Source organism: Dasypus novemcinctus, chromosome 18 (genome assembly GCF_030445035.2).
Source record: "Dasypus novemcinctus isolate mDasNov1 chromosome 18, mDasNov1.1.hap2, whole genome shotgun sequence".
NCBI lineage: Eukaryota > Metazoa > Chordata > Mammalia > Cingulata > Dasypodidae > Dasypus > Dasypus novemcinctus.
This window is the reverse complement of record NC_080690.1, coordinates 125,378-147,617: the sequence shown is the minus strand read 5'-3', so window position 1 is coordinate 147,617 and position 22,240 is coordinate 125,378. Positions and strand designations below refer to the sequence as shown.

Genomic DNA, 22,240 nt, shown 5'->3' with positions numbered 1-22,240 from the left:
AAATCCTCCACGTGGAAGATAAATGAATCGTGCCCACATATAGATATGAAAGAAACAATGTGTGCTAGTTAGTGATGACATTGCTTTCTTGAATTTGCCACCACAGTAGAGAAAAATTTCAAAAAACTTAAACTTGGTCTCAACAGTGACAAAAATATAACTATGTTACTCCATAGAACAAGGGTTCTTACATTGTATTCGTAATTTGAAAGGTGAAACAGCTCAATAATGAAAAAATGAACCAAAACAAGAAAGTACATGACAGGAGAAAAATAAGATCAAGACTTGAGCAGTGACTTTCCATCCCGTTCTCACAGGATTGTCTGCAACGGTGTCCTGAGGTAAAAGACACGAGTGAGTGACAAGTCAGAGACGAGGCTGCCAGCACTATGAGCTGCTCTGCTCCTGCCTGTGCTCCGGGCTGAGCTCTCCCCCAGCCACCCCTGCCCTCAACTCCCCACTCTGTGCTTTCTAGCCTAATACCTATTTGTTTTTTTAAAATAGACACTATTTTTAGAGCATTTTTTAGCACTTTCAAAGCTGAAAAGTTTACAGAAAGTACAAGGAGTTCCTATGTCCCCCCCACAATTTCTGCTATTTTTAATATCTTGCATTAGTGTACATTTGTTACATCAATAAATCAACATTGGTACGTTATTAACTAAAGTGCACAGTTTACAGTGGGGTTCATGCTTTGTGCTGTACAGGTCTATGGATGTTCATTAATGCATGACGCTGTGCATCCACCTTTACAATATCACATGGAAGAGTTTCACTGACCTAAAAATCCCTGTGCAGAGGGAACACTTCCTAACTCATTCTATGAGGCCAGCATTACCCTTCAAGAAAAGTTAAATCAATTGATGTAGAAAAAGTATTTGGCAAAATCTAATACCTATTCATATTAAAAAAAAAATCCGCCAACTAGAAATAGAGGGGAACTTCCTCACCTTGATAAAGAATGTCTGCTCTTATTGTCGTGCCCTGCTGAAACAGCTCCGGGACTCACCATGAAAAAGAAGTAGGGGGAGACCCAGCCGAGACTGCCCAGATGGTCCCACACGCCTGTGGAGATTCCGCAGAGGCTCTGAATGCCGGACTGATCAGTCCTGTGTTTGTGAGGGAACTTAGTCTAGAACGCTGCAGCCGCCTCGAGAGGCCAGTGGGACTGGCAGGACGTTCACTCCCGTGTGGCTGTATCTGTAGCAGCTTCTCTCTAGGTTATACAGGGATGGGCGACCACGGCCCCTGAATACCGAGTCTTATGTGCAAGTTTTTGGAAAACACCTGGATATGTGCTCTTTTCTCAAGACCCTTGTGCTTGGGGGGGCAGTGTTAAAGGTTCTAACCCTCAGCGTGATTGGGGGGGAGGCCCATAGAGGGGAGCGGAGGCCAGGTCAGGCTTGGCAGGTAGGAGATGCTATGTGCACCGTGCACTCGAACTGGAAGTCCTAGCACAAACGACAAGACAGGAAACTAAAAAAACGAAACAGATTGGAAAGGAAGAAATCCTTCATTTACAGATGATATGGTTGTCTATGTAGAAAATCCACCCCCCAAAAAACCCCAGGAAAACAAACAACAAAAAATCTCCTGTAATTAATAAGTGATTATAACGAGGTCACAGGCTATGAGGTTAGTTTGCAAATCAATTGCTTTCCTATATACCAACAATAGACAAGTGGAATTTGAATAAAAAATACAACTTCACATGCACTAGCACCAACAAAAAGACTTAGGTATAAATATAGTAAGACATGTATAAGATCTACATGCAGAAAACTAAAACTCTGATGAAAGAAATCAAAGGAGATATAAATAAACAGACAGAGTCCATGTTCATGGACAGGAGACTCAATGTTGTTGAGCTGTCAGTTCTTCCCAGCTTGGTCTATAGGTCAATGCAATCCCAGTCAGATTCTAGCAAATTATTTTGCGAATATCAACAAACTGATTCTAAAGTTTAGATGGGAAGGCAAAGCACGCAGAATAGCTAACAACACTGAACAAGAACAAAGTTGGAGGACCAACATTACGTGACTTAAGACTTACTAAAAGCTGCAGTAACCAGGACAGCATGGAACTGGGGAAGAATAGAAAAATGGATCAGTGGAACAGAATGGACAGCCCAGAAAAAGACCCACACAAATAGAGTCGACTGATCCTTGACGAAGGAGCAAAAACAAGGCAATGGAAAAAACATAGTTTTTTTTCTTTTATCGAATTTTGCTGAATCAACTGGATATCCATATACAAGAAAATGACTCTAGACACAAACCTTACACTTTTACATAAATTAACTTAAAAAAAGGGTTGTGGACTTAATGTAAACTGCAAAACTATATAACTTTGATTAGATAGCAAAGGAGAAAATCTAGGGAATGTTGGGTTTTGTTATGACTTCCTACGACCCCAAAAGCCATGAAAGAAAAAAAATTGGCAAGTTTATTTAAAAACATTAAGAAAACAGTTTGAATTTGCAAATGAGGGATTATGGAGAAAGAGAGATTGGGGTAAATGGGGTAAATTAAGTGCAAAGACCCCAGAGAGGTGGCGCTTGGACAAGGTCAGGGTGGGCAGGGGGTGAAGCCAGCAGTGCTGGGACAGGACTGACCCGCTTTCAGCTCCTCAGGCTTCCCCCTCTGCGTCCTGGTTAGCATAGCCCTGGAGCGTTTCATTCCAAGAGCCCTGCTCTAACCCTTCTCCACACCTTCTGACTCTCTTCTAGGGAGACCTCAGCTCTCTTCACTCTTGTTCCTACTGGACTGGGCCCAGGAGGGCCTGATTCTCCCATCCACCTGTCCTCTCCTTGGGCCTCTGAGCTGGGACTTGGAGCCGGGGGTTGGAGGCAGGGAGAGCGGGGAGGTCAGGGGGATTCAGGCGACCCCTGTGGGTGCGGTGGACTGGGGGCTGGAGAGGCTGCCCGTCTGCAGGACCCACAGCCGCTGTGGACCTGGGGCCACGTTGTCACCCAGCCAGGCTGGTGCTCTCTGGCTGCCGGCAGGGAGAGGGAGAGAAGGCAGGTGCAGCCGCTGCACCTAGGCCTGGAGACAGCCGTGCTGCTGGGTAAAGAAGGAAGTGGCCCCTGCGGGAGCCCAGCCAGCGAGTCACCAGAACCAGGGACGCGCTCTTCGGCCGGCAGCGACCCCGAGGCAATGTGCACGGTGCCCGTCCATCCGAACTGCTCCACCCCTGCCCCCCGCCCCAGGTACACTCTTGGGTTCTGGCACCAGCAGAAGTCCTTCATTCCTTGCGAATCTGAGTCTTTGGGGGTCTGGAATGGGAGGCTGAGGGGTGTGGCGTGGCTGAAGGCTTCACCCAGGGATGCCGGTGCGGGGGAGGTCGTGCTGGGAAGAGTGTGGCCAGGGGCCTTCGACTCAGGTGACCGGGGTGGCTAAGAGGCAAGGCCTGAGGACTGCTGTCAGCATTGAGAACTGTTACAGGCGGGATGCGGATGGTGTGGTTATGGGGCCTGAGCCTGGAGGAGAACGAGGCACAGAGGCAGGAGGCAGGAGAACCCGGGGTGGCAGCAGAGGGTCCCGAGGAGAGGCTGCACTTCCCGGGGGACCAGGGGGTCTCCTAGCCTGAGCTGACTCTCAAGTCCTAGACTTCTCTCCTGGCCTGGGAGTCACTTCTCCAATATTTTAACTCTAGACTTATGCTTTTTAGGGGGTTGAATTCCTGTGGAAACCTGGGGAGAGGGAGTGAGTTCTCTGCTTCCTCCTTGGCTGTCAGTGATGGGGTGGGAAGGAGGAGAGGAAGTACATGGCATGGGCTGCAGTACTGTTTGGAGGCAAATTTTATTAACAGCCAAAACAAACAAACAGAAAGCACCAAACCAAAATAAAAAGGGAGAGGACTGGTGTGAGGAAATAAACCTCACCACCACAATCCCTTGATCACTTAAGGAAACTCCCTTGTTTTTCTACTTCATCCCTTGTCATGAAAGTGGAGATCTGTCTAATCAGTTATTTTTACTCTTGTTATACTCTTGAATATAAGGGTTAGGATCTTGCTCTGAAGACCCTCAGAGCTGGGGTGGGGGAGGTGTGCGGTGGCCACATTTCATCCTCCTGTGGCTGTTGAGATGTGATTTATTGCTAACAACTACCTCACTCTTCATGCAAACATAGGGCTTCTCCACTGTGTGTGTCCTCTGGTGGGTGATGAGGGTTGACTTAACACTAAAGCTTCGTCCACACTCCCTGCAAACATAGGGCTTCTCCCCTGTGTGTGTCCTCTGGTGTACGGTGAGATTTGACTTCTCACTAAAGCCTCGTCCACACTCCCTGCAAACATAGGGCTTCTCCCCTGTGTGTGTCCTCTGGTGTACGGTGAGATTTGACTTCTCACTAAAGCCTCGTCCACACTCCCTGCAAACATAGGGCTTCTCCCCTGTGTGTGTCCTCTGGTGTCTGGTGAGATGTGAATTTTTACTAAAGCCTCGTCCACACTCCCTGCAAACATAGGGCTTCTCCCCTGTGTGTGTCCTCTGGTGTACGGTGAGATGTGAATTATTACTAAAGCCTCGTCCACACTCCCGGCAAACATAGGGCTTCTCCCCTGTGTGTGTCCTCTGGTGGGTGATGAGGGCTGACTTAACACTAAAGCCTCGTCCACACTCCCTGCAAACATAGGGCTTCTCCCCTGTGTGTGTCCTCTGGTGTACGGTGAGATTTGACTTCTCACTAAAGCCTCGTCCACACTCCCTGCAAACATAGGGCTTCTCCCCTGTGTGTGTCCTCTGGTGTCTGGTGAGATGTGAATTATTACTAAAGCCTCGTCCACACTCCCTGCAAACATAGGGCTTCTCCCCTGTGTGTGTCCTCCGGTGACTGGTGTGGTCTGACTTATCACTAAAGTCTTGTCTACTCTCTCCACACTTGATTCCTTCAGTTTTAAAGATTCCTTCCCCCAAGAAAAACTGCCCTCTTTCTTCAGAATTCATTTTCTGGTCTTGGCTGGGCTCTATCTCCATCATTCTCTTACCCTCCCTAGAGCTTCTCATCTGTCCTCTGGGTGGGCTGTAGAAGGCCCTCAGACTCCCCATTGGCTTTATCCTTTCAAACAAGGGCTCGGGCCTTTTTTCTGTCTCTTGACCTTCCACTTTGTCCTTCCAGCTGCATTGGTCAGAATGTTTCTGCTGCTCCTCTCCCCCTGGCCTGGGGTTCTGAGGCTGGAGGTGCTCTCTCGCACATGCTGCTGGGAAGATCTGAGATGGGTGGTGGTGACGCACGTGCTGGCTGAGGAATTTCTCACTGGAGAAGGCCAGAGGGCAGGAGGGACATGGATGGGTCTCTGGCTTTAGTTCTGCTGAAAGAGAACACGACTGGTCAGGGTAGATTTGGGTAAGGTTGCCTGGGCTGTGTGACTTGTCTTGCGGCAAGACCTGCCCACTAAAATCACCCTCAATGTGTTGTTAACACAACCTGTCTCCTTTACAGGTTCATTTTTCCATTCCAGTTTTACTTATTACATCTTCTGCGATCCATAAAGCCCCCATCAAGGACCTTTTCTGCATATCAGCCAGACTAGAGACCTTCAGGTAGCAAGGCTGCTTCACTCCTTTCCCCAGACACCACATGTCTTCACTGACACAGCGCCTGCAGCTCTTTATTCCATTGAGTGTCCTCATCATGGTGACACTCTCTTGACCTGGGGAGATGTCCTTAGTGACTTTCCCCAAGAGGGGAAGGGATCCACTGAGTTAGGATTCACTCCTCCTGGAGTCAAGGCAGTGTGTGGAACAGTGGTTAAAGAGCATCTATGAGTGAGCCCCCCACTCAAAATGATGTACTTGAGGACCACGGATCAGGTCCTTGATCAGGAAGTGGGATCCAAGAGTGGTCTGCTGCCCCCAATGCATGACTTGCTTCTCTCCCAGTTTCCCACAAATCATAGAATGAAAATATGCCTTTGCATGGTCTCGCCTTACCCCACGTCCTCACAGGTGATTTACTTCATTCACTCTTAGCCCAGTACAAGCACAACAGGACATCCTGCTTCAGTGAATCCCCAAGCAGACTTCCCACCCTCTTGACTCCCACCAGGCCAGCAGCATGGCTCCCCTGGATGCTGAGGTAGCCTTGGAGTGGATCCCACCAGAGTCTGTTTTCCAGACATTAACCAAACTGTCATCTTAGAACAAAGAATGTGTCGCTCCCCACCAGAAACCTCACACTGGTCTCCGTCACTCAGAAACATTCCACTTCTTAGCTTGACTCACAGGCCCTCTATTTCCAGGCTCCTGTGCATCTCTCTGACCTCAGCCCTTACTGTCACTGCTTCTTTCCCCAGACTTACCCTGCGTGGTCTCCTCAGCCACAGATACGTGCTGGTCTTGGTCCACATTCTCGTAAGACTCTACACAAACCTTTTTCCAGGGAGAGGCCTTCCCTGACTGTCCTGTGCAGCACCCACCTCCCCTCACTCTAGTACCTCTGCCCTTTCCCTGGGTTGCTACTGATGCACTAATAGCTGCCTGATATTTATACCCAGGTGTGGTGTGTGTGCATGTATATATAACATATATATGTCATTTTCTGTTTCCTTCACTTGTGTCAGCTGCTTCACAGCAACTACTCTTGTTCTTGTTCAGTCTACATTTATAGTTTCTGAACACTGTCTGGCACGAAGTAAGAATTCATATAGTTATTAATTAAAATAATGATAACAACCTATTCATATTATTTGGAAATATGGGGAAATTAAGAAGAAACAACCAGAAGGACCAGAAGAAACCTGCTTTGACTTGAGTTGGTTGGTGCCTGAGAACTTGTGTTTTGCCTCTAAGCTTTTCATCTCTAATGTTGTTATATATTTTGTGCTTAAAGTACTAACAAATAAAACCAGAAAATATATAAAAATTGTTCCTAAGAGTCAAAGCCATATGAAATGAATTCTTAATTTCTGAAGCATCTGTCTTGAAATTTCACTGACTTTAAACTGGGTTTTACTCTCCTTAAAAGTCGGAGCATGGGAATTTACAAGAAGGAGGGTTTTTCTTTCTTAAAGAAAGATGGTGGTGCCCACCTGTCCCTGCCGTGAGCTCTTTCTTCCACTTGCTGCCCCACTTGATGCCGAGCTCCTGGCCGTACTCGTCCCCATACCAGACCAATAGTTCACAGCCAGGCCTGATGGTGCGGCAGGTCCGGTAGAAGATCTGCCTGTGGTACTGAAAGGCCACCAGGTTCTGCTCCTCATCATCCCGGGCGCAGTTCACATACCTAAAGTTGAGGCAGAGCCAGGGAAAGATGACAATGGGTGACGTGTTCCCATTCCGAGAGACCACGTCCTGCTCCTGCTAGACGCGCAAGGCCTCCACTCTGATGCTGCGCACTCTCCTCTCACTGTTTCTCACAAAACTCTGCTCTCAGCCGGTTCCTTCCATGAGTCAATCAGGTGAATTCCCACCTCTAAGCCCTGTTTGCAGTGCTCATCCTGCCCTGAATTCCAGACTTACCTCTGCATCCATCAGCCACAAAACACAGTGCTCTCTGGTATCTCCAAATTCTAAATTAATTTCTGCTTTGCCCCACAGATCTTAGTACTTGATCGTATATTCTGCTTCTAAATTTCTATATATTATTCAATACTCAGCCCAAGTCTGTTTTCTTTAGAGAGGCCTAAAGCATCTTCTCCTTTACCTAAGGTATCTCATCTGCCTCTTCCTGGTTCCATAGAAACTTGGAGATTTCTTTGACTTAGCAAGATAACATAGAATGATGACAATTTCTTCACATTATGTATCCCCTGATAAAATGAGGGTCCCTCAAGGAGAGGGGCTGGATTGTGCCACACACATGCCCAGGAGCACACTGTGGCACACTCCTACACAGGCTTAAGAAACCAGTTTTAATTTCAAAGAGACCAGACTTCCTGACTTCCCAGATTAAAAGCCCCTTGTTTTATGTTATCTTGGCACTGTGTAGTCCTCAAAATACCAAAGTTATAGTTAAATATTCCTATCCTTGAGTTAGTGTCTGTCCCCAATGATCTGTGGCCTCCACAAAGATAAGGATTGTATGACCTGTTTAAGTAATGTGCTCTGCTGTCTAAAGTGCAAAAGAGTAAGTGCTGAACAAATGTTGATGAGTCAAAGTGTGAATCCAGTGTCTCCAGTGAAACTAAGGTCCTCAGGGTGTATCCTTTTGCCCCAATTTTGTCTAGTGCAGAGGTTTATGCATAGAAGGCATATGCTATATTTTTAGCTCCTTGTTTCTAGGTGCCTCAAGATATGAAAGAGTTTTGTGTGGAAAGGAAAAAGAACAGAGGATTTTAAAAACCACTGAGGGAAGCATGCTGAGAAGGAAAGGGGCTTGGGCTTGTGAGAGATGAATTTTCTTCCTGGAACCCAATAACCTATTGTCCTTACCTCATCCAGTTGGCCCAAGATTTATCCTTTCCATCCACATATTCATAGCAGTTTCTTCCCTTAGTGATCTGAGTTTCAGAAAAATAAGTTAAAAGCATTTTTGGATAATGATAATAAGAATTACTTTACCGCCATCAATGCTCTCTCATCCTGCAAGGATTTGCCAATTTGCTACCACATGATATGCTCCTTTTCACCATTTACATGTCTGCATCAATTTGTCAGAGTAGACACTTCTACTGTCATTTCTTTGTCTCAGTACCACTCTGTTCCCATGTACCCCCTGATCTTCATGCAAAGACCACAAAGTACAGAGAGTTAACTGTCTTCCACATGCATGTCCGAGCATGTGGAAGGCAATGTCCCATTGAAGGCAGGAAAGGATGTGGAAAGCCAGAGGGCATGGGGAGGGGAAGGTGCTTCTCACCAGCCAGGAGTATCCGCTGTTGGCTGCCTCTTCATCTTCTGTTACCTGGCCCTCATAGGGCCCGAAGTGCAGACCCAATGGCAGATCAGATGCCTCGTTCCATATTCCAAGCCCAGCCTCTGGGATGCCTGACGGTCCAATTCTTAGTCCAGAAGGCAGAGTAAGGGCAGAGCGATTGGGATGCCCCTTGTCCACTGCACTGTCCTTTACAAATATTGGTGGTCCATGAACAGTACAGCTGTCAATGAAGAAGTTCTGACACTTCTCACAGTCTAGAGGAGGAAAGCAGTTGGGATTAGGGGAGGAAAGACAGGATATGTGTATATTACTGAATATAAAGAACAGGGAGCAGGTGGAGTACAGGAGTTCAGGTTGTTAAGCCTCAATCTGATATCTTATACTCCAAATCCTTGAGGAGGGAATGATTGGGGGTGAAATGACAAGATGAATTATTGTTCTCGAATATAAGTCTTCTCTGTGAGTGGGGGCGGGAGGATCACTTACAGAGGTAATCATCATCCTGAGGCTCGCTGACCTCCTCATACGCGAGGCCCTTTCTCTCTCGCAGGCTATACATCTTCACGTCAATCCCCTTTCTCCTGGGTTCTAAAAGAGCAGGTGAGTGACTTTGGTAGGGTGTGGAGTGCTAGTCCATGTTGTCAGAAAACACAAAATCTCCTACCAAATCTCTTCCACCCCTTGTCCCCACAACTGTTGGTTCAGAGACAGATACCACAACCATACTGATTACTGATGCCAATCCAATTTGGGTTGTGGCTCCTGCCATTGTCAGGTTTAATCTCCCAACCATTCTAATTAAAAAGGGTTCATTCAGGCATTTATTCATTGAGAACACATTTGTTGAGGGCAAATTATGTGTTAGGCATTGATTGAAGGCCTGAGCATGCAACACTGAAGGCCAGGTCTGAATATCACAAATGTATTTACTGAACACCTTGCATTTGTTAGGTCTTTTTTATTCATTTTAACATTTTCGAGCACTATATAACTTGTGTTTTTATCTTCATTTTCACACTAGGAATCTGGAGCTCAGAGAATTTAGGTCTGCTCAATGTCCCAAATGCTTTATGTGGACTATATCCTAAGTGTGCAACTTTGAAGTTAGTGTTCTTGCTTGTTAGTCAATAATACATCCAACGTCTGGTGTTAGCTTAGTCCTGCTTGACCCAGGCCTGTCCAAAGTCCATCCCACAAGCCCAAACCATACTTATGAACTTTTCTAGAGGAGCTCAAGGAACTACTTCCCAAATTATTTTCTCTTACTCAGTTTTTGTCTTAGGTGTTGTCCAAAGGTACTTGCTTCTCCAGTAGGGGATACTAGCTTCTGGACCTGCTGCAAGCCAGTTGTGTTTGGCAAATTTGCTGTTCCTGATAATTCCTTCAAAATAGATTCATTACTTTACGGCACCCTGGGCACTTGCTTTAATACAAGAGTCATGTATTAAAAGACAACAAGCATTTCTTTAGTGCTTTAGGACTTGAGCCGTGTTCACATGCATGATCTCAGTTGGTGCTTCACCAGCACCTAGACACACCTGGAGAGGCTGGGAGCATTGGGAAGAGGAAGGACCAAGTGGTAGTGAATCCAGAGCTAGAGCCCACATCTTCAGGCCCTTTCTCTTTAACTTCCTCTCAAATGTGTTCCTCTAAGTGTAAATGGGGTAGGGAGAATGTTTGGGAAGAGTGGCTAGAGATTAACAAGGTCTATAAAGTGAGTGAGGGTTAATAGAAAGAAATAGAGGAAGGAGGCAGTTGATAAGAGAGAAAAATGTAGAAAAGTACAGAAGGGACACAATACATCTGGAAAATGAGGATGATGGAGCAATGAAATTGGGGGAAAAAACAAAGAAATGCTTGGCAAATGGGAAGCAGACTTGGCCCAGTAGTTAGGGTGTCCGTCTACCACATGGGAGGTCCATGGTTCAAACCCTGGGCCTCTTTGACCCCTGTGGAGCTGGGCCACATGCAGTGCTGATGCGCACAAGGAGTGCCATGCCACGCAGGGGTGTCCCCGCATAGGGGAGCCCCATGCTCAAGGAGTGCACCCCATAAGGAGAGCCGCCCAGCACAAAAGAAAGTTCAGCCTGCCCAGGAATGGCCCCGCACACACGGAGAGCTGACACAACAAGATGACACAACAAAAAGAAACACAGATTCCTGTGCCGCTGACAACAACAGAAGCGGACAAAGAAGAACACGCAGCAAATAGACACAGAGAACAGACAACCGGGGCGGGCGGGGCGGGGAGAGAAATTAAAAAAAAATTTTTAGAAATGCTTGGCAGAAACATCTGTGCGACCAAGAAAGTGATGCTAAATGTTGTAAATTGCCATATCCTGGAAAGAATACTTTACTTTGGAATTACATTTGCTGTTTCCTGGTAAGAGTGTGCATTAGTGAATTCTCAGGATGTTCCCTTCAGTTTCCTTATTTATAAACAGGCATGTGTCCTAATTCGTAAGGTTATATGTAAAAATGGCTCTTAGAAGGGTTTTTTTGAGCTAATTTTAAAAAACTATAAATATGAGATTATTAATAATTTCTCTCACAGTCCTACTATAAAATCATCTCCTCAACCATTGCCACAGTTGAAATCTAATGTACACATATGATCAACATTCTTCAACCCTTTTACTCCTAACTTAATTTGCAAACATAGAACCACTCATTCAGAAAACATTCAGGGGGTTTCAGGAGCTCTGAACTGTGCCTGGGACTTCACTGATGAATATATGATATGGACCAGACTCTCAAAGAGCTTGCAATGAGGAGGGCAGATAGACTAAGCCAACATTTCCAAAAACATGGGAGATGAGACTCCTACAAGAATGAACATTTGAAATTGGTTCCAGAAGGATGTGTTTCCACAGAATATTGTGTGGCCAATAGGAAGTCCTTAAGTGATTTTCTTGTTTCTCAGCCATCAAACCTGAAGCTCCTCAGGGGTGGGAGCTGTTTCCTCTTGTGAGAGTAGGAGCCCCTGAGTGTGAGGACCCTTGCCTTTCATCATTTGGGAACATTCACCATACAAATTGCCTTTTTATTTGCTCATGATGGAATGACAAGGAAGCCAGTCAGAAGCAAGTTTCCATTAGTAAGAGAGTCTTAGAACACCTCTCACTTAAGCAGAGAAGAGCTGAAGTTTGAATCATCAGCTGGGCCTATGGAGGAGAGAGCCTGAATTTCATAAGACCACATAACTTTTAATGAGCAAGTAAGTGGTTTTAGAGAAGGGGCTTTGGATTAGACTGTCCCACTACTGATACTCCACTCTCGGGCATATAATTGAACATTTCTGTACCTCAGCTTCTTCATCTATAAAATGGTGACAGTTTATAATAACTACCTCAGAGGGTTGAGTTGTAAAGTTTTAGTAAATTTAGTCTATAAAATGCTTAAAATAAAGCTCAAAATATCATAAAATAAGTGGTGGCTATTATTGCTGCTGCTGTTACTGTCAGGATAGTGCTGATTTGGCCACGGTGCTAAAGTGTTAAGGGGAAGTTGGCAGCAGCTCCAGGACATTCTGCACACTCTCCTACTGTTATTTGTATTTGGAACCTTGAGGAAGCTTTTCTTGACAACAGGATTTGGGAGATACTCACCTTCTGGTGTTTCATCTGTTCTACTCTGAAGGTCACCCAAAGAGGTTTGACTAAAAGTTGATGAGAAACCTGGTTGGTAAATGTTTCCAAACTCTGGAGATACTGATGTAGGAACATATAACTTAAAACTATTGAGTGAAGAGTCCAAGGATTACCCAAGGGTGATTCTAAAATGGTTTCTGCAGTAAGGCCTATGCTTCTATTGGGGCATCAAGTAATTACTTTCTTACAATGTTAATAAATATATAGATAAAACCTGGTCTTTGTTTCATCTTGTGTTTATAAGGTCTGTATTACATTTATTTTTAAAATATTGGAGTGGCTGGGTTTGGGGATTCTAACTGAGTTGTGATAAGCAGGAGGGATATGTTTCCCTACGAAAAGTCTTTTCATTGCCAATCCTTTGTAGATAACTGATGCTGGACTTTCAGACTCTTCTTGAGAGCCTAAGGAACCTGAAATCCAGGTTCCTGAAATTAAATTGGAAGAGGAGTCATAGACCCTAAGTTAATTTCTCCAGTTTAGGCAGATTGACTCTGTCTCTTCTAAGTCTTTCTGTCTGAGCAGCTGGAAGGAAGTGAGCTTCTCACTTAAAACAAAACAAAACAAAACAGTTATAATTTGTAGAAAGAGGATCATGTGGTGTGATTTAATAGATGTAAATAAATATGCACCTTCATATCATATGTTAATAATTTCCTTTTCTAAAACATTTCATGTAAGACATTGAACTATTATGAATTAGCATTAGAAAGCTTTTTGGTGAGTTTACAATTTAAGGTTTACTTAACTGCCCTTTGATTAACTAACAATGTTTAGCAAAAACAATCTCCTTTTTGTAAAAACCAAAAGATAAATTTTAAGCAGATGGAAAAGTATGGAGCATACTGGAAAAAGCTATATATCCACTATTATTCAGTCATTGCTCAACATTCTGTCACAACTGCTACAGATATTTTTCTATTTAAAAATTCAAAAGCAAAAATAAACTAACCAAGTCACAGCTACACTACCATCAGCCCTTCTCTAGTCATGGCAACTATTCTGAATTTGCTATTTCTTATTTACATTCAGATTTCAAAATTTTCCCATCTATTAATGTGTCTATAAATAATATAGTTTATTATTTTACACATCTAAAAATTTTATATGATTAGTCTTTTACTGTATATAACCTTTGCATCTTGATTGTTTGCAGAACTTTTATATGTTTGAAGACCCTTTGTTACCCCCCGAGAATGCTGAGACTTCTAAATACTTCTGTCCCTCACCTTGCTGCCTGGGTGTCCATTCTTCATCGGAATCCTCAGCATCATCCACTTGGGGTTTGATGGACTGCTTGCGGTGACACATAAAAGCTGGACGAGGGGCTCTAAGACCTGGAAAGTAGCAAAATCTTTGTTTTTAAAGGGAGAAGCTGGAAGGAAAAATGAGCGATGGTGGTAATGGGCTGGGACAGTCCAGACAAGGTTATGATGTGACCCATGCCATGGCCAGGGTCTGCACTCAGCCCTGCACCGGGGCAGAACAAACCTTCCCTCCTGGTTTCTCTCCACTCAGTGGGAACACAGGAGGGAGCAGTGGGCAGCTGCGGGCACCTAATGCAGGGACTGAGGCCTGTTTGGTCACAGCTTTCACACCGCCCACTTCCCTTACCTATAGCAAGCAGCGCCTCGTAGTTCCTTTTCACATTCCTGTACCGGAGCTTCTCCCAGCGCCCCATCTCTGCCCATTCTTCCCTGGAGAAGTACGTGGAAATATCTCTGAACGCATCCTGGGCCTAGAGAAGATTCAGAGGCGGTCTCTGTGAGTGAGGGTGCTGGCCCTCCCCGCGCCCAGGGCTGTCCCGGCGCTCCACAGCGGGCAAGGCTGTCCCGCGCTCCACGGCCCGCAGGGCTGTCCCCACGCTCCACAGAGAGCAAGGCTGTCCCCTCGCTCCATGGCCCGCAGGGCTGTCCCCACGCTCCACAGAGAGCAAGGCTGTTCCCGGGGCCTGTGGCGCTGCCCCGCGCTCCACAGCGGGCAAGGCTGTCCCCTCACTCCACGGCCCGCAGGGCTGTCCCGCAGGGCTGTCCCGCGCTCCACGGCCCGCGGCGCTGTCCCCGCGCTCCACAGAGAGCAAGGCTGTCCCGCGCTCCACGGCCCGCAGGGCTGTCCCCACGCTCCACGACCCGCGGCGCTGTCCCCACGCTCCACAGAGAGCAAGGCTGTTCCCGGGGCCCGCGGCGCTGTCCCCGCGCTCCACAGCGGGCAAGATGTCCCGCGCTCCACAGCGGGCAAGGCTGTCCCGCGCTCCACGGCCCGCAGGGCTGTCCCCACGCTCCACGACCCGCGGCGCTGTCCCCACGCTCCACAGAGAGCAAGGCTGTTCCCGGGGCCTGTGGCGCTGTCCCCGCGCTCCACGGCCCGCAGGGCTGTCCCTCGCTCCACAGCGGGCAAGGCTGTCCCGCGCTCCACGGCCCGCAGGGCTGTCCCGCGCTCCACAGCGGGCAAGGCTGTCCCGCGCTCCACGGCCCGCAGGGCTGTCCCGCGCTCCACGGCCCGCGGCGCTGTCCCCGCGCTCCACAGCGGGCAAGGCTGTCCCGCGCTCCACAGCGGGCAGGGCTGTCCCGCGCTCCACAGCGGGCAGGGCTGTCCCGCGCTCCACAGGGGGCAGGGCTGTCCCCTCGCTCCACAGCGGGCAGGGCTGTCCCCTCGCTCCACAGCGGGCAGGGCTGTCCCCGCGCTCCACAGCGGGCAGGGCTGTCCCGCGCTCCACAGCGGGCAGGGCTGTCCCCTCGCTCCACAGCGGGCAGGGCTGTCCCCGCGCTCCACAGCGGGCAGGGCTGTCCCCGCGCTCCACAGCGGGCAGGGCTGTCCCCTCGCTCCACAGCGGGCAGGGCTGTCCCCTCGCTCCACAGCGGGCAGGGCTGTCCCCTCGCTCCACAGCGGGCAGGGCTGTCCCCGCGCTCCACAGCGGGCAGGGCTGTCCCCTCGCTCCACAGCGGGCAGGGCTGTCCCCGCGCTCCACAGTGGGCAGGGCTGTCCCGCGCTCCACAGTGGGCAGGGCTGTCCCCGCTCTCCACAGCGGGCAGGGCTGTCCCCTCGCTCCACAGAGAGCAAGGCTGTTCCCGGGGCCTGTGGCGCTGTCCCCGCGCTCCACGGCCCGCGGCGCTGTCCCCGCGCTCCACAGCGGGCAGGGCTGTCCCCTCGCTCCACAGTGGGCAGGGCTGTCCCCTCGCTCCACAGCGGGCAGGGCTGTCCCCTCGCTCCACAGTGGGCAGGGCTGTCCCCGCGCTCCACAGTGGGCAGGGCTGTCCCCGCGCTCCACAGTGGGCAGGGCTGTCCCGCGCTCCACAGTGGGCAGGGCTGTCCCCGCGCTCCACAGCGGGCAGGGCTGTCCCCTCGCTCCACAGAGAGCAAGGCTGTTCCCGGGGCCTGTGGCGCTGTCCCCGCGCTCCACGGCCCGCGGCGCTGTCCCCGCGCTCCACAGCGGGCAGGGCTGTCCCCTCGCTCCACAGTGGGCAGGGCTGTCCCGCGCTCCACAGTGGGCAGGGCTGTCCCGCGCTCCACAGTGGGCAGGGCTGTCCCGCGCTCCACATGGGCAAGGCTGTCCCCGCGCTCCACAGTGGGCAGGGCTGTCCCCGCGCTCCACAGTGGGCAAGGCTGTCCCCTCGCTCCACAGTGGGCAGGGCTGTCCCGCGCTCCACAGTGGGCAGGGCTGTCCCGCGCTCCACATGGGCAAGGCTGTCCCCTCGCTCCACAGCGGGCAAGGCTGTCCCCGCGCTCCACAGTGGGCAGGGCTGTCCCGCGCTCCACATGGGCAAGGCTGTCCCCGCGCTCCACAGTGGGCAGGGCTGTCCCGCGCTCCACAGCGGGCAAGGCTGTCCCCGCGCTCCACAGTGGGCAGGGCTGTCCCGCGCTCCACGGCCCACAGGGCTGTCCCCGCGCTCCACAGCGGGCAGGGCTGTCCCCGCGCTCCACAGTGGGCAGGGCTGTCCCGCGCTCCACAGTGGGCAGGGCTGTCCCGCGCTCCACAGTGGGCAGGGCTGTCCCCGCGCTCCACAGTGGGCAAGGCTGTCCCCGCGCTCCACAGTGGGCAGGGCTGTCCCGCGCTCCACAGCGGGCAGGGCTGTCCCCTCGCTCCACAGAGAGCAAGGCTGTTCCCGGGGCCTGTGGCGCTGTCCCCGCGCTCCACGGCCCGCGGCGCTGTCCCCGCGCTCCACAGCGGGCAGGGCTGTCCCCTCGCTCCACAGTGGGCAGGGCTGTCCCGCGCTCCACAGTGGGCAGGGCTGTCCCGCGCTCCACAGTGGGCAGGGCTGTCCCGCGCTCCACATGGGCAAGGCTGTCCCCGCGCTCCACAGTGGGCAGGGCTGTCCCCGCGCTCCACAGTGGGCAAGGCTGTCCCCTCGCTCCACAGTGGGCAGGGCTGTCCCGCGCTCCACAGTGGGCAGGGCTGTCCCGCGCTCCACAGTGGGCAAGGCTGTCCCCTCGCTCCACGGCCCGCGGCGCTGTCCCCGCGCTCCACAGCGGGCAGGGCTGTCCCCTCGCTCCACGGCCCGCAGGGCTGTCCCGCGCTCCACGGCCCACAGGGCTGTCCCCGCGCTCGACAGTGGGCAAGGCTGTCCCCGCGCTCCACAGTGGGCAGGGCTGTCCCGCGCTCCACAGCGGGCAGGGCTGTCCCCACGCTCCACGGCCCGCAGGGCTGTCCCGCGCTCCACAGTGGGCAGGGCTGTCCCGCGCTCCACAGTGGGCAGGGCTGTCCCGCGCTCCACAGTGGGCAAGGCTGTCCCCTCGCTCCACGGCCCGCGGCGCTGTCCCCGCGCTCCACAGCGGGCAGGGCTGTCCCCTCGCTCCACGGCCCGCAGGGCTGTCCCGCGCTCCACGGCCCACAGGGCTGTCCCCGCGCTCCACGGCCCGCTGCCCCCCGCCGCCCCGGCCCCGCGGGCTCTCACCCGGGCCTTCCGCCCTGCTCGCCCCGCGTCCTCTTCGGGGCTCCCCTCCTGGGCCCCAGCAGGGCTCATGCTGCCCCGGCCCGGCCAGGCGGGCGCCTGCGGAGAGAAGGAGCTTGAGCCCCCGCGGAGCGGCCGCGCCTGGCCGGGGAGCAGGGCTGGGGCCAGGGCGGGGGACGCGGGGGCCTGGGGACCGCGGCTGCGGGCAGGGGGGCTGCTCCCATGGGGGCGGGGGGCGGAGTGCGCGGGATGTGGGGGTCCTCCGCGGCGAGCGGGCTGGGTTCCTCGGGGTCCTCAGGCGAGGAGCCTGGGGTCTCCAGGGTTGATGTTCGGGGTCTCGGGATGGGGGCCTGCCGGGTCCCCGGAAGCGAATTTGGGCTCCCTCAGAGGTCGGTGACTTGGGGTCTCATTAAAGTGCTTGGGGCCCCTGACGCTGAGGTTATTTGGGGTCCCCGCGGCAGAGAGGTTTGGGGTCCTCGGGCGGAGAAGGCTTCCTTTCTCGGAGGCCGGGGAAATGGGTCTCCGCGACTGAGGCTGAGGGCCTCGGGGCCTCTGCTTCGCGCTCTGGGGCTCCAGCTGAGGGCTGCGGGGTCCCCGGCGTTGGTGGGCGTGGGCTCCCCCGGCTGCGGGGTCTGGGGCCAGTCGGGCGGGGAACCGGGGGCTCTGGAGCCGAGGGCCTTAGACGTTGGCGGGCGGGTGTTCCTGCCTCTGGGAGAGCGAGGGTTTCTCAGGGCTCCTCAGGCCCCGCCCGGCTGGGGTCTGAAGAAGGCGGATTTGGAGTTCCTCTGTGTGAGGGGATTTGGAGCTTCTCAGGGTGAGGGGATCAGGGGTCTTGGGCTGCGGGGTTACAAGGATTTTGTGAGGCCAGGGAGGCCCCGTGTTGCGTCGCGGTCTCCCGGCTCTTCTCCGTGCTGCCCACCTCTGCCCGGCCGCTCCGAGCCCCGCGCTTCCCGCCCTCAGGAGCCGAGGGAAGGTGAAGCCTGAACCTGTGGTGCGTCTGTCAGGCACGAGCCACCAATCAGAGCTGCGACCAGAGCTGCCTGGCCAATCTGCGGTCAGGGGTGGGTCAGGGGGCGGAGCGTGCGCCGATCGGTGCCTGTCAGTCACTGGCTGGGGTGGTGGGGGCGGGGCCTGTTTTCCCGCCTTTGGGGAAGGTCCCGCGCTCGCCCCGCGGGCACTGGCCACTAGTTGTCCCTCGTCCATCGGTCCGGAAGCCGCCAGCGCGCGGCTCCTCGAGCTGCGGGTCTCCCCTCGTGGTGGACAAGCCAGGCCCCAGGGTCTGTCGGAAACCAAGGGCCGTGGGACTTCGAGGGTTGCGGCCACGGATGAGTGGGTCAAGCCGCAGAGGGCGGCGGCGTTTCCTTGGGCTCTGGACCTGGGCTCCTGATGTTAGGAGGCCGCATGGCCGGCTCCTGTGGTCATCGCCGGGCCCCAGCGCCGCCCAGCGCGGGGCCTGGTCACAGGGTGCTCGGGAGTGACTTGTTGACCGACTGGCAGAATAAATGAGACGGGAATGCCGTGAGCCTACTCTTCTCCCGGCTGCTCTGTCCTCCAGGGGGCCCAGGCTGGGCCCAAAGCCCTCTGTCCTCCCACAGCCTACCGAGCCCTGACCTCTCGGGGTTGCGCTTTTTTGTGACATCTCTGGGACATCTCTGTGAGATCCCTGGACCGCCAATGGCACAAAGGCCTCCACTTGTATCTTCTCCTGTAAACTTCCCAACCACCCCCCACCCCTCCCCGGAAGTTTCCTTTGTGCAGGGGCCTCCGGCGAAAGAGTGAAGAGGCTTTCGAATCTCAGAGCCACAGGCACTGGGTCAGGGATTCTGCTTGTTGGGGCCTGAGCAAAATGCCACAACCCTGACCCGGGCCTGAGATCCTCGGGAGACCTCACCGACGGCGAGTGAGCTGGATGACTTTGCTAGCTGTGGGGTCCCAGGCCCGGGGCAACTGGAAGGGGGGGCAAGGCTTCCCAGGGCTGACCTGCCCTCCCAGCCCAGCTCCATGACCACCCCCGCGCGTGGGCGGTGCCAGTGCTTTTCTTGTAGGCATGGAGGTTGTGGCTGTGAGTGGCCAACGAGCAGATGTGACAATTAAAAATGACCACATAATGCTGTTCCTATGGTGTCTGGGTCCCGTGATCTAATGGGGATTCCCAGCTCTTCAAAGAATCAGCCAGGCAGGGATAATGATGCCTTAAAGCAGGTGGGGCCATGGTAAGACATGTGGAGGGACTTACCAATTCTCAGTGCCTAGCCTTGAGCCGCCCCTGACCTCAGAGTAATTCCAAAGGAAACAGATGGGTCCTTCTGTCCTGGAGTCTTCTGGTTGTGATTGTTCTGGTTCTTGGTTTCTCATGATTCCTTCATTGTGTCTTGGACATTTAGGGATCATGTTGCTAGACTCTGGATTCTATTCAACCTTCCTTTTTAGCAGGCAGCTCCTCTGTTTAAGGGGTAGGTTCAGCTCCTGACTGGGGCCCACTGACACTGGGTGGGCGTCAGGGGAAGCACCACCTGCCAGGTGTTGCTGGGAGTTCAGCTCTCTGCCTGGACCATCCCGTCTGGCAGCCCCGCCCCCTTAAGTAGACTTTTTATTCAAGTATGATTTACAAGAGATAAACATATTGCTTGATGAATTTTCATAAACTGAACATGCCCATGAATGAATTCAGCATCCAGATCTAGAAACAGAAGAGCCATACTTAGCTAGGTGCTGAGAAGCACAGTTTTTGGACTATGTAGTGTGTGGGAACTTCTGACACCTCAATGGGGACAGGTGTTGGTGAGAAATGCATCATTTTTAGGGTTTCCTAACTATCTCCCCCTCCAAATTCTGATTACTGTTCTGGGAGTAGCAGATTGCAGCAAATCCACACAGTGGACAATTACTCATCAATAGGAAGGAACGGACCACTAATTTTCTCAAGAACACAGGGGAATCTCAGAAATAGAGTGCCTAATCAAGTTAGACGGACACGCAAACATACCACATGATTCCGTTTATATGAAAAGCTAGAAAATATATATCTAATTTGCAGTGATAGGAAGCAGATCTGTGCGTGCTTGGGTCTGGGAAGAGGGGGATGATTGAGCATAAGATACTTGTGGAGGCAACCAATCCAATGTCCACAGAGAAAATGTGGAATGGGTGTGGGAAGGGTAGCCATGGTGGCTGCTGGGTTTGGGGAATGGGAGGAAGAGATGAGATGTGGAGGCATTTTCGGGACGTGAAGTTGTCCTGGGTGGTGCTTCACAGACAATTACGGGACATTGTAGATCCCCCCAGGGCCCACTGGATGGAACGTGGGAGAGTGTGGGCTATGATGTGGACCATTGACTATGGGGTGCAGTGAAGCTCAGAGATGTACTTACCAGGTGCAATGGATGTGTCATGATGATGGGAGAGAGTGTTGCTGTGGGGGGAGTGGGGGGCGGGGGCGGTGGGGTTGAATGGGACCTCATATTTTTTGAATGTAATTTTTAAAAATAAATAAATAATTAAAAAAACGATAACTGTGGAGGGAGGGAAGTGTTCATATCGTCCTTGTGGTGGTTACACAGTGTATCTATTTGTTATAACTCATCTAACTGCACACGTAATGGATACACTTTGATATACACAAATTCTACATCCATAAAGATGATTTTTCAAAATGCAAGACCTGCGTTGACAGTATATTTCCACACATGCTTGAACAAAAGGAAACACAAATATCTTACCAGGAATTATCTTCACAGTACTGGGTTATGAAAGATTTTGTCTTCTTTCTTCTTTTCCCTATTTCCCAAATGTTTATAATTAGCATCCTAACTTTTTAATGGAGGTGTTATTTTAAAGTCAATTCAAAACACTTTTGTATAATTGGAAAGGTTGGATTTAAAAGCAAGTTTGGCCGGCATGTTGTCGCTTTTCTTCAACAGCATGGTCTTGTGGTCACTGTCTGTTGATTCAATGAAGGTTTGAAAATGGGCCTTTGTAGACCCGCTCTGCACCAGCTCTTGCTTTGGCGGATGGAGCCCTTGTTAGGCTTGGTCCCAGGCACCTGTCTGACTCCAGCGCGCCCGGTGCAGGCACTGGGGTTCACGGAGGCGGGCCCTCCCTCCACACGCCCCGCAGGAGCTCGTGGGGCCACCGAGGCCATATGGGCCCAGTCGTGGGGGAGTGAAAGAGGAGCAGGGGGCCAGGCATGGCCTTCCTTGGAGGGTTTTGGTCGGGTTTGGGTTAGATTAGGGTTTTAGGGTTAGGGTTTCTGGGTTAGGACTTAAGGTTAGAGCCACCTTCTTTCTCTGGGGTCCTGATGATCTTGCCTAGAAGGGTCAAGGGTGTGAGAGGAGCAGAAAATGAGCAGGTGGCTGGGCTGCTGGGGAAGAGCACGGTTGCAGGCTTTTCCATGTCCTGTTGCTGGGGAGAGCTTCTTGCTCAGGTGGGAGTGCTCCAGGGCAAGGCCTTTTAATCAGAGAGCTTTTCCCCTCCTGTGAACACTGGACCATTTTCATGGAAGGTCTGGGCTTTTGGAAAGTTCTGTACGACTGATATCGCTTCACCTGGCAATCCACAGTTGAGCCTCCAGGAATCTTCGTCACACTTCTAAAGCCATTACCTTCTAGGCAGAGAAATTTCCTGTGAGAGAGTAACTTAAACCCCCTTTCAGGGCGTGACCTGAGGGCATATGATGCCTTATAACATTTTCTAATGGTGACTGATGGAAGCTGCTGGACTCTGACTTGTTGGTCTGGAGAGGGCACCACAGGTCTGGTCTGGATACTGGTTGTTGCTCCTTGGTTTTATGAACATCCTGGAAATTTTTCAAATCCCCTCATGTGCCATGCTCGTGCCAGCACACCGCGTAGGCCTGGGGAAGGCACCCAGGTTGACTTATGGG

The 22,240-nt window shown here is 51.8% G+C and overlaps 1 protein-coding gene across 1 annotated transcript; it reads right to left on the bottom strand.

Annotated features, from left to right (window-relative positions):
• Nucleotides 1–3,918: 3,918 nt before the first annotated feature.
• Nucleotides 3,919–17,430, bottom strand: PRDM7 (PR/SET domain 7). Its single transcript, XM_058279512.1, is given in 11 exon segments — nucleotides 3,919–5,310; nucleotides 7,033–7,226; nucleotides 8,375–8,442; nucleotides 8,802–9,073; nucleotides 9,306–9,407; nucleotides 10,086–10,238; nucleotides 12,424–12,477; nucleotides 13,699–13,806; nucleotides 14,084–14,207; nucleotides 14,364–15,880; nucleotides 16,797–17,430. Coding segments are annotated over 11 exon segments (4,509 nt in total). The 3' UTR covers nucleotides 3,919–4,027.
• Nucleotides 17,431–22,240: the final 4,810 nt, after the last annotated feature.